Source organism: Conger conger, chromosome 14 (assembly GCF_963514075.1).
Source record: "Conger conger chromosome 14, fConCon1.1, whole genome shotgun sequence".
Lineage (NCBI taxonomy): Eukaryota > Metazoa > Chordata > Actinopteri > Anguilliformes > Congridae > Conger > Conger conger.
The window spans coordinates 15,438,347-15,450,585 of record NC_083773.1 but is presented as its reverse complement, the minus strand read 5'-3'; the positions used below and the strand labels follow the sequence as shown (position 1 = coordinate 15,450,585).

Sequence of the window (12,239 nt, the reverse complement as noted above, 5' to 3'; positions counted from 1 at the left end):
TGGGGAACTGCTGATCTAGATGGGAGATTTGCAATGTAGGCCCCAGGCTGAATTTAGCATCGTGGTGTTACATTTATGAAGTGGGGCCCATAGGGATTGCTATGTGGGCAGTACAGTAAGACCCATGCAGGCCCCAGGAAGGTTTGTGGGGTTGTTGAGAGAGCAGGGTTCATCCACCTCTGCTTCCCACACGCTTCCTTCCAGCCTGTAGCCTCTGTTTATGTCACACATAGTTCAGTAGTTCACTTCATAACCCTGTCGCTCACTGTGGCCGAGCTGCTACCTAAACTACTGAGATCTTGCAGACAGAAGTTAGAGGAAAGAAGGTCCAGTTGCCAGCGGGTTCATTTCATTGTACATTTAAGGGATTTGAGACCTTACTGGAGTTGTTGCTGTCCAAACGCTGATAGTCAGATACAGCACATCCCCAGAAGGTGAATCATGTGTTTTCTACAGGGAATGACCTCGCATTGAGTTAATATCAGGATAGTAACACAGTGCTGGAAGCCACCATCTCTCACACTGACATTTTACTGTGCTCTCAGGTTCATATGGTTCATTATGTGGCTTTCAGTGCTCCAAGAATATAGGTACAATTTATTCACATGGTTCACAGTTAGGCGGCACGGATGGTGCAGTGGGTAGCACTGCCGCCTCACAGCAAGGAGGTCCTGGGTTCGAATCCCCGTCGGCCGGGGCCTCTCTGTGCGGAGTTTGCATGTTATCCCCGTGTCTGCGTGGGTTTCCTCCGGGTACTCCGGTTTCCTCCCACAGTCCAAAGACATGCATGTTAGGCTGATTGGAGAGTCTAAATTGCCCGTAGGTATGAGTGTGTGAGTGAATGGTGTGTGTGCCCTGCGATAGACTGGCGACCTGTCCAGGGTGTATTCCTGCCTTTCGCCCAATGTATGCTGGGATAGGCTCCAGCCCCCCTGCGACCCTGATCAGGATAAGCGGGTTCAGATAATGGATGGATGGATGGATGGGTTCGCAGTTATTAAAATGCCATGCGATCTAGAATAATCAAAAAATTGTAGATTCTGTTGTTTGTAAAGAGCACATTACCTAGCAGTCCTGTACCATCAAATGGTCCATCAACATGTAATATCTTTTAGAAAATAAAACTAAAACTAAAACTGTACAGTGCAGTAGAAGACTCAAATGAATATTGCCTGTGTTTTTATCAATTGTTAATATGATCCTCTGTGTCATTCAGCTCTGCTGAACTAGCTCAGTCCCTCAGTCCCTGTTTTTTTGGGGTACTGTTTCCAAATGGATTGTCATGGTTTCAACCTCTGTTTCAGCTTTTGCACGTGAAAAGCAATAAGTACCTGACGGTGAACAAGCGTCTCCCGGCCCTACTGGAAAAGAACGCCATGAGGGTGACGCTGGACTCGGCTGGAAATGAGGGCTCTTGGTTCTACATCCAGCCCTTCTACAAACTCCGCTCCATTGGGGACAGTGTAAGTGACGCAATAGAGAGGCCCAAAGTCACATTCAGAACCGGCTGTGTAGCTGTGAGATTCTGTCCACTGCACACGTGTCCCTTCAGGTGGGCCAAACTGCTTGGATTCGGACTGAACGGTTGAAAGAGATTGCGCGTTAAGGCAAACTCTGCAGACACTCCACTGGACCTGTGTGGTCACAGACAGGTGTCGTTAGGTGCAATGACCATGAGAGAGGCCTAGTGAAGCACATAGGATATCATTTTGTATGCCACCCAGAATGGGTTTGTGAATAACATTCCTTTTTTTCCCTGATATAACAAGCAAAATATTTGCTGATGTTTAGCTAACTAAACAAAAATACATTGCTTTGAAGTTGCACACTTACCTTGAATAAGTGGAGAATAAAGCGCAGACTTAATTCTGGATTATTGATGATGTCACCACATCCTCTATGCATAATCTCCTGACTTGCAGTACAGTGACAGTGTGGCCAGGTGGTTAATATTGTGAACCTGACACACTTAAACTTATATTTGCCTCAATGCTGCAGCAATGGTTGTATTCCCCTGGGCCATGACCAGAGAACCTGTTATATATATATATTGTATAAATTCCATAGGTTCAAGTGTCCAGCAGTTACCTGTAAAAAAATGTTATTGGTTTATGGGCTGCAGGCAATAGCAGAATGGGTGGGTCTGAGCTGTGATGTAATCACCTGGTAAAGACATGTGTGGGCGAAGATCCTCAGGTTATATAACCCTAAGACTGAGATCTCCATCTCACTCGTGTTCACATTATCTCCATGTTCCCAGTAAGAACATTGGCTCTGGGACAGTGCAGGTTTTTTGGGGAGAAAAATAGACCCCCTCTTAATACTCTGTCCACATGCACATTACTGTAATGAGTTCAGAAGTTGGCATGATGCACGCTTCCAAGTATTTTACCATGGAGCCTCTGGATGTGTTTTTACTCCGTATTCTAAACCTCAGGTGTTCATAAGTGAAAGAACTCTGAAGATCATTCCGTTTGTTCAATTAAAGAATGTGCTGTAAAATCAGCAGTGATGAGGAAATGTATCCTCATACATAAAAAATCACTCTTATTTAAACCAGAATGACTGCTGATCACTAAATGGTGATGTACTAGTGCATTTTGACCTTCATTGATTCTAACCCACGTGCCAAACTATCTTGTTTGCCAACTCTGGGAACTTCACCTTGAAGTGTTCTCTGCCAGCCTTTCTGTGCCGGACTGATTTATTTTCTACGTTTTTTTATGAAGGACACCATGACATTGTCCTCTTCCTGCAGTGATAAACATCATTCAGTAGAGTGCGCTTTATTCTGTGTACTGTGCCTGTGACCCTGGGCCCTGGACTGCCTGACAGCGAGTATGTGTCTATATGTGCACATGTTTGTGTAAGAGTATGCTTTTTGGATGCATACCTGTCCATATGGGTTTGTGTATGCGTGTGTGCGTGCATGCGTGCTTTGTGTGTCTGTGTGTGTGTGAATAATTCTGGTTTACCTGTCTGCAGGTGGTGATTGGGGACAAAGTGGTTCTTAACCCTGTAAATGCTGGTCAGCCCCTTCATGCTAGCAGTCACCAGCTGGTGGACAATGCAGGCTGTAACGAGGTGAGGTGGCAGGCTTATGTCCATCAGTGTAGTCAGGGCTTTCTCTCCAATGAGTACTGATGAGGACCCAAAAATTCCTTTTTGGTAATGTGTGAGTGAAGAACGGCCAAGAGTAAGATATTAGTACGTTTTATCAATGGGGGAGTAGGCTACTGGACTGAACAGAAATAATAGACCACTGTAGATACCGCTGGGGATACCAATACGCTCTATGGCAGATACGCAACGTTGATGTGAGAGGCACTCCCCCTTCTGGCTAATTAAAATATAACCGCTAATGCAGATGAGAAGACTGCATGCCTTCTTTCTTCATCCTGGATTATATTTGGACTTTTGTTCAGATATGTTGATTTCATTGTGTTCACAGTGATTCTGCAGTGTAATTATCTTCAGTGAGATATATTGTGAAACCGGTAACTGTCCCATCCCTGTTATATTTACTGTGGCCTCATTTAGATAATGCATTGCTTGCTTTTGCCAATGAAGCAAACTTGGTCTGAAATTATTGCTCACACATTTTTATTCAGAGGAAAGGATGTTTTTTGTAAATTAAATTATGGGTTTGATAGTTTAGTTTTCATGATTAAATAAAAATGTTGAAGAATGTTGCAGTACAATTTGTACTATGCATAAATGCAAATTTCAAAATTCCATGCAAATTCTACTTGCCCACTGTAAAATTCACGGATCTGAATCCTAAGGTAATTTATTCTGTGATCATTATGTCTAACAAGAACAGTGCTTGTCAATTTAGACGCATATTAAAAGTACTGATTCTGTTTTTATTCATTTCCCTCACAGGTGAACTCTGTGAACTGTAACACTAGTTGGAAAATAGTTCTGTTCATGAAATGGAGCGACAACAAGGAGATCATACTAAAAGGGGTAAGCTTTACTGCACTATGTATTCCTGTGTTCACTCCTTGCATCACTAAAGACAAACACTTCTCCTAGATTACAGATTTGTTTTATTTTAAGTGCCTTATTAATCTTGCTGTCACTGCAGAGTGAAATGTGCTGTTACAGGTAATGGTTCATTGTTGAACTCCTGTGAAGCAGTCATGGTGCTCTAATGGAGGTTTTCTCTACTCCTGTGCTCAGGGCGATGTAGTACGGCTGTTTCATGCAGAACAGGAGAAGTTCCTGACCTGCGACGACCACCGGAAAAAGCAGTACGTCTTCCTCAGGACCACGGGACGCCAGTCCGCCACATCCGCCACCAGCAGCAAGGCATTGTGGGAAGTGGAGGTGAGCGCACCGTGACGGGAACAAAGGATTCTGTTTACAGGAAATGTCAGGTGGTAGTTATTATAGCTTTTAGAAAGAGTCTGGCAGCAACTCCGCCCTCTGTGGATATTATTTTGCCTGTGCCAGAAACTTGACCAGGTCTGACCCTGAGCAGCTGAGATTTAACAACAACATCCCTTTTCCGAGTAGTTTGACTTGACCATTGTGGCCCTATTGCGGGAATACTGTAGGCATGTTCGAATCTCTCTCTTCACCTTTCAGTGGTATAACCAAAGAGAAGTGAGAGTTACTTGTACGTCTGCAGACTTGATGTTGTCTTACTCCTGGTGTGTGTAGTATTATTCTAGTGTGTATTCTGACTGAGCTCCTGTACTAACTATAATGAGAAAATTAAGATTTAGATTAGTCAGTGGTGGAATATCGTAGGAATTGTTTAGCAACAGGCTTTGAGGACACAGATTTTGGCTCTGTAACTGAGCCTCCTCCTCCTGGCATTCTAATGTTTCAGCTGAATTTACATTTTCTCCATGTGTCATCAAAACCAGGTTTGGAGGTGAACATAATAGAACAAGGTATAATAGAATTTGACCCTTTTTGTGTTGTGCACCTGGGGTCCTTCCCCTGTAATTTAATATTTTTCCTTTATCAGGTGGTACACCATGACCCCTGCCGGGGAGGGGCTGGCTACTGGAACAGCCTGTTTAGGTTCAAGCACCTGGCCACTGGATGCTATCTGGCTGCAGAGGTGAGTCAGGTGTGTTATGCATTTTATACATGTCACTTCCTGTTGTCAGGTCGCCTCTGTTGGTCTGTTCTATCAGAATACCGGGGGCCTGAAAAATTCTGATTCCCCTCTAATGTCTAATATTCATTCTCTGCACATTATTGTGTAAATATACAGTACATATTTAACTTTACTTTGTATTGCATTATTGTATTGTTTTTATACCTTTTCATTTGCTCATTCAGTTCACTTGCCAAGCTCTTTTCCTGGTTATATTTGCATTTTTCTGCTCACTGTAATTTGAACCAGGCAGGCCGGACATTATAATAATTACATTATAAGAATTACTATTGCTGTTTTTATTAACATTAAGAGATGAAACTTGTTTTATTTGGAGGAACGTGTTGGTGTGTCTTATACTCATACATGGTGTGCATCCTTTCAGGTGAACCCAGATTATGAGGAAGACTGCCAGGAATCCCGCTCTACACTAAATGAGTGTGTAAGTACAGTATTAGGCTTTATTGAGGGCTCATGCGTTTGATCAATACAGAGGCCTTCTGAACCCCATGTGACTCCCATTCTCTTCCCAGGTGGCGGACTTTATCCCCTTTAACTTCCAGGTAAAAATTAGTATGCAGTATGTGAATGTCTGTACATATCATTGCATAAAACACATTCAGTTTGAAACCATTATAGAGGTAGAGATTCCATTTTCAAACTGTCATTTTGACTAATGCACCACTAGGTGTCGTGATATAAACGCGTGTTTATATCACCCAGTGTCGTCTGTGCAGCATGCTGTATGAGCTTTCATCTGTAGATGGCAGTGTGTCACTATATATTGCATGCACACAACTTCATTTTAGTCAGGTCTCCTGACTTTGTTCTGTTTAATATCCCATGTGATATAAATTATGAATCACTCTAAGAATTGTTATTTAATAACAGCAATATTTAGAACCTACAGAAGAATAGGCCTCCGCAAGTCATAGAACTCTGTCCAGTTAAGCCAGGTCCTGTGATTGTGGTCGGGTTATGATCTTATCAATATACATTGATGTACCTACTTATATTATACGCATCTTGCCGTAAGTGATTTGCAAGTCTCTGACAGTCTCTCTGTCAAATAAATGAAAAGTCCAGTACTGTAAATTATAATACATTATAATGTATGGAGTTTAGTCATGAATAATGTGCACCTAGTTGAACATGAACTATGTACCTACGGTGAACATAATCATATTGACAGAACAATCATTAATATGTATATTAGTCTGTTAGCTTACTATTTATCTGATAAAGTGACAGCAGCTCTCTTTGTTGTCATTGGTAAGCACAGATCATTTTAAGATGCACGTCATCTTCATGGTCCCATCACTTAACCTCATGGCTGAAATTGGATCTTCCTCATTTTCCTTCATCTCACGCTTGTTATTCTCATCCAATCTGGTCCTTTTGTTGTGAAAGCTGATTTGCTAAGATAAGTTCATGCTTCATATGATGAAGGCCCCAAACTCTCCCCCCCCTGAACAGCTGGACTCAGACCATGAAGCCCTGAGAGCCCGTTTACGCACCCCCCAGGAAAAGGTCATGTACACTCTGATATCTGTTCCTGATGGCAACGACATCTCTTCCATCTTCGAGCTGGACCCTACCACTCTGCGCGGGGGGGACTCTCTGGTGCCCAGGTACTGAGCTACTATAACTCACCACATATTTTATATTATAACATGACTCTTATGATAATGCGCCACATTCATCAACTATTTTGTTGGATGTGGCTGGATGCTTCGGTGGGAATATGGCATGATATCAGATTTGACTCTTGAGACTACAGTCCTCACTGTTTAGAAAGTAACTATAAATATATAAATGCACTCATAGGCTATTTTGTAGTGATTGCTTGTCCGAGGTTGCCACAGGAAACGCAGTGCATCACCGCTTGTCCTTTTGAAACGCCGTGAGTCAGTTGCGGTCACGGTCACATTATTGGCAGAACGCCCTGAAACCCAAAACTGTTGTTGATCTGGATGAGCTGATGGGTTTGCCCCTCTTGGCTGGATACATTAGTTCATTGCAGGGCAGGGCCCTGAGTGTAAATGGCCGTCCTCGTGCCCTCGTTGTGAAAAGCACACAGCAGTATATTGTTCACGGTTGTGTGTGACATGTTTGCGGCAGACCTGTTCTTTTCACAGTGCTTACTGTGAGACGTGCTGCTGCCCTCCTCCATGATGCCAGTCTTCATAGCCAAGAGCCTTGTATCATTGTTCTCGAAATAATTACCAGTATCAGACCATAATCATAAACACAAAGAGCCACTACCAGCAGAGTTACCGGAACATTCCAAGCTCTTCATGCAGAGCAAGTTTTCTATTAAAAGCAGGAGCGCTTTTAATAGTAAAAATGCAGCACTGTAATCAAGTAGATTGTCTTTTGCTTTTGCCTAATACTCTCCAAAAGGATGGTGCTAACTGAGACTGAAATGTTTTTTGTGATTTTTCGTCATGACCTGACCTATTTTGTTCCCCAGGTCATTCTTACATAGTGAGAATGTTGTGGTAAATCTGAAGTAATAGTTGAATTGTTGGGTTGCATGATCTTAATAGAATCAGTTGTACAGCCATGGACTTTAAGTCAAGTACACATGGTAAATAAGCTGAGTCTGTAAGTAATTAGGTCAGTAACTACAGTACTAAAATGAAGAGCCATATTTGATTTAGTTGACAGCCCTTATCTGTGCAGTCATAAATTCATGTATAAAAGCTTCGCCTGTAATTATGGCTAACATGGCTGCAGAATGCTGAAGAGACAGCTGTCACATTTGGCTAAAGGTTCAGTGCCCAAGACCAAGCTGGCCTTGCTGGCCTTGTAGGTTTGTGATGCCTTTGCAAGACAGTCGAGCATTAACTGCTTGATCATGAAGATCAGCAGACCACATCTTTATGTGGGCATGAACAACAAGTTTGATTAAATATTGCTTTGCAGTTTTATTTTTTGTTAAACATGTAATCATAGCTTGAAAGCCAGAAAAAATAAACTCAATGCAACAAGTGCATACTGCAAAACCAATTTAGCTTTTTTTTTTAATTAAATGGAAAAAAGTGACTGAGAAATATTTTTTGGCCCATTTTTTTGAGAGCTGAATCATGATACATGTACATACATCGTCATATATAAGCTGTAAGTTTCCGGATACTCTGCATGTTATTCTTGAAATGTATATTAATTGCGCATTTGACATTTGAGATTAATGATTGGTTTCCAGTGATTCATTTTCTTGGAATTGGGTCTCTTACAAAGAGTACTCATTTCAGAATAATATGAACAAAAGTTTTGCCATTGTTCTGCTTACATTGAAAGTACTTGATCTTTACAATATAATAAGAGATATTTATGATCAGTCCAGGTGGCCAACTGACATTACTTTATTTTCTAGAGCCAGCCCTCATTTTATGCAGTGAATCAGTCAATCCCTCCGTAGCTGCAAAATGCTTTTTAATTGGGATCGTGCCATTTTGACGGCTGTAATATTGTATTTGAATGTCTGCAATGGGAGGATGCCAGCATTGTGTACTGTAATTCTGTCTATTTTACGTTTGTCAGAACTATCAGAGCTTTGTCCTGTGCTTGGCCTTCGTGGTGTTTTATGTGTTGGGCCAGTGCTCATGAGGCAAGCGTTTTTCCACTTAACTGGGTGTGGTTGTGGAATGGGGAAGTGGGGGTGGGTGGTGTTCTGTGGCTTGAAATGAGACACTCGTACTGCCAAGTAAATTTGTGTAAGGAAAGTCCCTTGTCTGTGAAGCTTAGTGACCATAGGTCACTGCATCTGACCCACAAGAGATCTTTAGATTCCAAATGTTGCCAGACGTTACATAATGAACTGCCACCTACACGCATGCACGCACACATAGACACATACTGTATACACACACGCACACACTTTCCATTACGTGGTCTGTGTACATTCAAATGTAGCAAAACCAAAATCGAATAATAGTAATAACATAATCTTCTCCTAAAGTTGGGTAATTTTAGTTTTTGAATGCATTTAGGGACATTATTTTGCTACAGACTGAAAGAGGGAGGTTTGATATGTGTTGAATGTAATTTGAACATAATTTGTGAAGTGAAGGAAGGGCTGTGCAGAAGAAGTACTCTACTCGGCCTCAAGCTTTTTGGGCACACAAATCTTTCCTTTTTTTTTACCTCTGTGTGTCAGTTTGATTGATGGCCTCACGTGAAAGGGGGCGTGTATGGGAATAGCTCACATAGCTCCACTCAACTGCGTGTGCGCAAACAGGAGATCAGATAAGGTGAGCACCTCCCATGGGCGTCGAGAAAAGGCATCGCGTGATGTTGTCGTGCATCTGCTTGTTTTATTTGGCACTCGACCATCTAACCTGGAATAACCCCTGGGCCTCGTTGGCAGTGCTTAAACAGTGGGTAGGCCCAGGAGTGCACAAAGGTAAGCCTGTTCGGCTAACGGTCGATTTCGCAACAGAGCACCATGCTGGGGGAGAATGCAGCCAGTGTCCTGTGGCTGAAGCTCATGCAAGGAGCTGTACACACATGGGGGTGGGGTGGGGTGGGGTGGGGAAGTCAGAGGGAATAATTTGGTTTACATATGCAGGTGAAGCAAACAGCCTTGTCAGCTTGTTTTAAGTTCTCCATCACTCCTTTTTTTTTTTTTTTTCCTGGAAAATACATTTGGGAGGCTCAAAGAAAATAAACAAGATGAACAGATGACTTCTTGACTGATCTAGCAAAACATCCATAAAGTTGTGGTGTCTGTTTTCGTGGACATTTCTCGGAAGCAGAACACGTGCTCCCTTGATTGATACTGCCTGTGTGTGTAGATTTTTGTGTGCCTTTCTGATTTGGCTTTGTACTCCACTATTTTTTATTTGTAATCAAGCAAATTCATTGCTTACAGTGCACATTGCAAAGGGTATTTGTGTACACTTTTTGACACTGAGGACGGAAATGTTTGTGTTAATTGGTAAATGTTTGTGCAAAGTACAGTATGCTGCAGTAGAGGTTTTTTATGATCTTTCCAAAGAACAAATGCAGACGAAAAAAAATGACAAATGCCAAAATTTGTGGAAATGTTTGTAAGAACGGTTAGCCATGAAATATGATCATACTCATTCTCCATGAATGAGGCCTACTGTGTTCAGCAGAGCCTCTTTCATTAGATAGATCATGTGTTATACTGTTTATTTCCATCTGCTGGCTACACTTTAATGTGCATTTCCACATTGAGCTGTGACATAATTCAGTTTCACAGTACATTTGACTGGGCCTTGGATTATTGCTAGACTGTGGGAGTTGGTGGAGAAAGGATCTCCTTTTAAGGCAGGCCTGAAAAGGGCACTGCCTTAAACACTGTGACTGTCATTGACCAGGGTAGGACCTTGACAAGGAGCCCACATGATCACATGTAGTGATACTGCTTATCTGTTTACATCAGCCAAAGTGTGTGATGGAATCTCCGTGGCAGATATGTGTGAAGGCCGATCAGTGTTGCACCAAAATTCTGTTGGTCTGAGACACAGATTTGGAGACCATTCTTTGATCTGTTCCATATTTTTCTATCTCAGGAGCTCCTATGTGAGGCTCAGACACTTGTGCACAAACACATGGGTCCACAGCACCAACAACCCCATAGACAAGGAGGAGGAGAAGCCTGTGATGCTGAGGGTGAGTGAATGGCATCGTCTCTCTCTGCAGACCCACCTCTTGTCCACCCCCCCACCCCAGTTTTTCCACTCTTTTCAGATTTGAGTGTCATATGATGTTCGAGAATACTCTTTATCGTTTTGTTTTTATTGAAGATTGGCACGTCTGCAGTCAAGGAAGATAAAGAGGCCTTTGCCATTGTGCCCGTCCCCCCAGCAGAAGTAAGAGACTTGGACTTTGCCAATGACGCCAGCAAAGTATTGGCATCCATCGCAAGCAAGCTGGAGAAGGGCACCATAACTCAGAATGAGAGGAGGTGAGTCCATTGCTGCTGTGCCCAGCCTTGTGTTTCACTTTTACGGAGCCAAATTGATAGTTTACTTATTTGACCCTTGATTGAATCTTTAGTTGTCCACTCCTCTCTTCTTAGGTTTGTCACCAAGCTGCTGGAGGACCTGGTGTTCTTTGTGGTGGACATCCCCAACAGCGGGCAGGACGTCCTGGAGATCATGGTCAACAAGCCCAACCGTGAGAGGCAGAAGCTGATGAGGGAGCAGAATATCCTGAAACAAGTGGGTCTCACCTTGCCTCGTCCTATCTGAAGCCTCTACACCTCCATGTCCCCTCCACTCATGACCTCACTCCACTCATGACCTCTGTCCTACAGATCTTCAAGCTGCTGCAGGCGCCCTTCACGGACAGCGGCGATGGCCCCATGCTGCGATTGGAGGAGCTGGGCGACCAACGCCACGCCCCATTCAGGCACATCTGCCGCCTGTGCTACCGGGTTCTGCGACACTCCCAACAAGACTACAGGAAGAACCAGGTGAGAATGGACAACCACCTTCTGTGTCCCAAAGCCCTCTGTGGGCTGAAATCCATGGTTATTTATTCACCTGTAATAGAGGCATATGCAAGGTGTCATGTCATTATGCTATGATGTAATCTGTTCCTGTAGCTATACAGTGCAATATAATGATTAAAATGTTCATAATAATCCTTTAAACCAGACATGGATTATTTTATCTGAAAATATGCAATTTGTAATTCACTAAATGTGGGAATACAATCAATGCACCCTTTTTTTTGCCTCTGTCTTGTGGAATACGTGGGAGTTTTTTTTTTGTTTTTTTTCTTCCAGCTTTCGTTTAGATCCGTGTCACATTGTATTGAGGTGAATGTGGCCATACCCTGGGGCTGTTACCATGTGGAACACTACCCTGTAGTTTTTCCTGCTCTGAGTTCATTAGCAAAATCCTATTAGGACAGGGATTGGTAACTTCATTAGAGTTGATGAAATAATGAAATACTCGTGCTCTAATGTATTGGTTATGGCTGAAGATGAATTGAATGCTTCCTCATGCTCATTTGTGTTTAACATCATCGTAAGGCTCTAACCCTACAATGGGTGGATAATTTTAATAGGGAGATTACCCCCCCCCCCCCCCCCCCTTCCTGACTGCCCATAGTAGGTGACACAATTACGCATTCCTTAACTGTT

General features: G+C 42.7%; 1 protein-coding gene across 6 annotated transcripts in view; it reads left to right on the top strand.

The window, feature by feature from the left end:
* The window catches only part of itpr1b (inositol 1,4,5-trisphosphate receptor, type 1b), a 108,992-nt gene that overhangs the window by 23,646 nt on the left and 73,107 nt on the right, over window positions 1-12,239 (top strand). For 2 of the 6 annotated variants that reach the window (XM_061220785.1, XM_061220783.1), the window contains exons 6-17: window positions 1,305-1,463; window positions 2,986-3,084; window positions 3,886-3,969; window positions 4,186-4,332; window positions 4,982-5,086; window positions 5,502-5,558; window positions 5,650-5,679; window positions 6,593-6,747; window positions 10,660-10,759; window positions 10,894-11,054; window positions 11,169-11,310; window positions 11,406-11,564. In XM_061220785.1, coding sequence (XP_061076769.1) covers window positions 1,305-1,463; window positions 2,986-3,084; window positions 3,886-3,969; window positions 4,186-4,332; window positions 4,982-5,086; window positions 5,502-5,558; window positions 5,650-5,679; window positions 6,593-6,747; window positions 10,660-10,759; window positions 10,894-11,054; window positions 11,169-11,310; window positions 11,406-11,564 — 1,398 coding nt within the window. The remainder of the gene's footprint in view (window positions 1-1,304; window positions 1,464-2,985; window positions 3,085-3,885; window positions 3,970-4,185; window positions 4,333-4,981; window positions 5,087-5,501; window positions 5,559-5,649; window positions 5,680-6,592; window positions 6,748-10,659; window positions 10,760-10,893; window positions 11,055-11,168; window positions 11,311-11,405; window positions 11,565-12,239) is intronic. The other 4 variants (XM_061220786.1, XM_061220784.1, XM_061220788.1 and 1 more) reach the window with 3 other exon arrangements.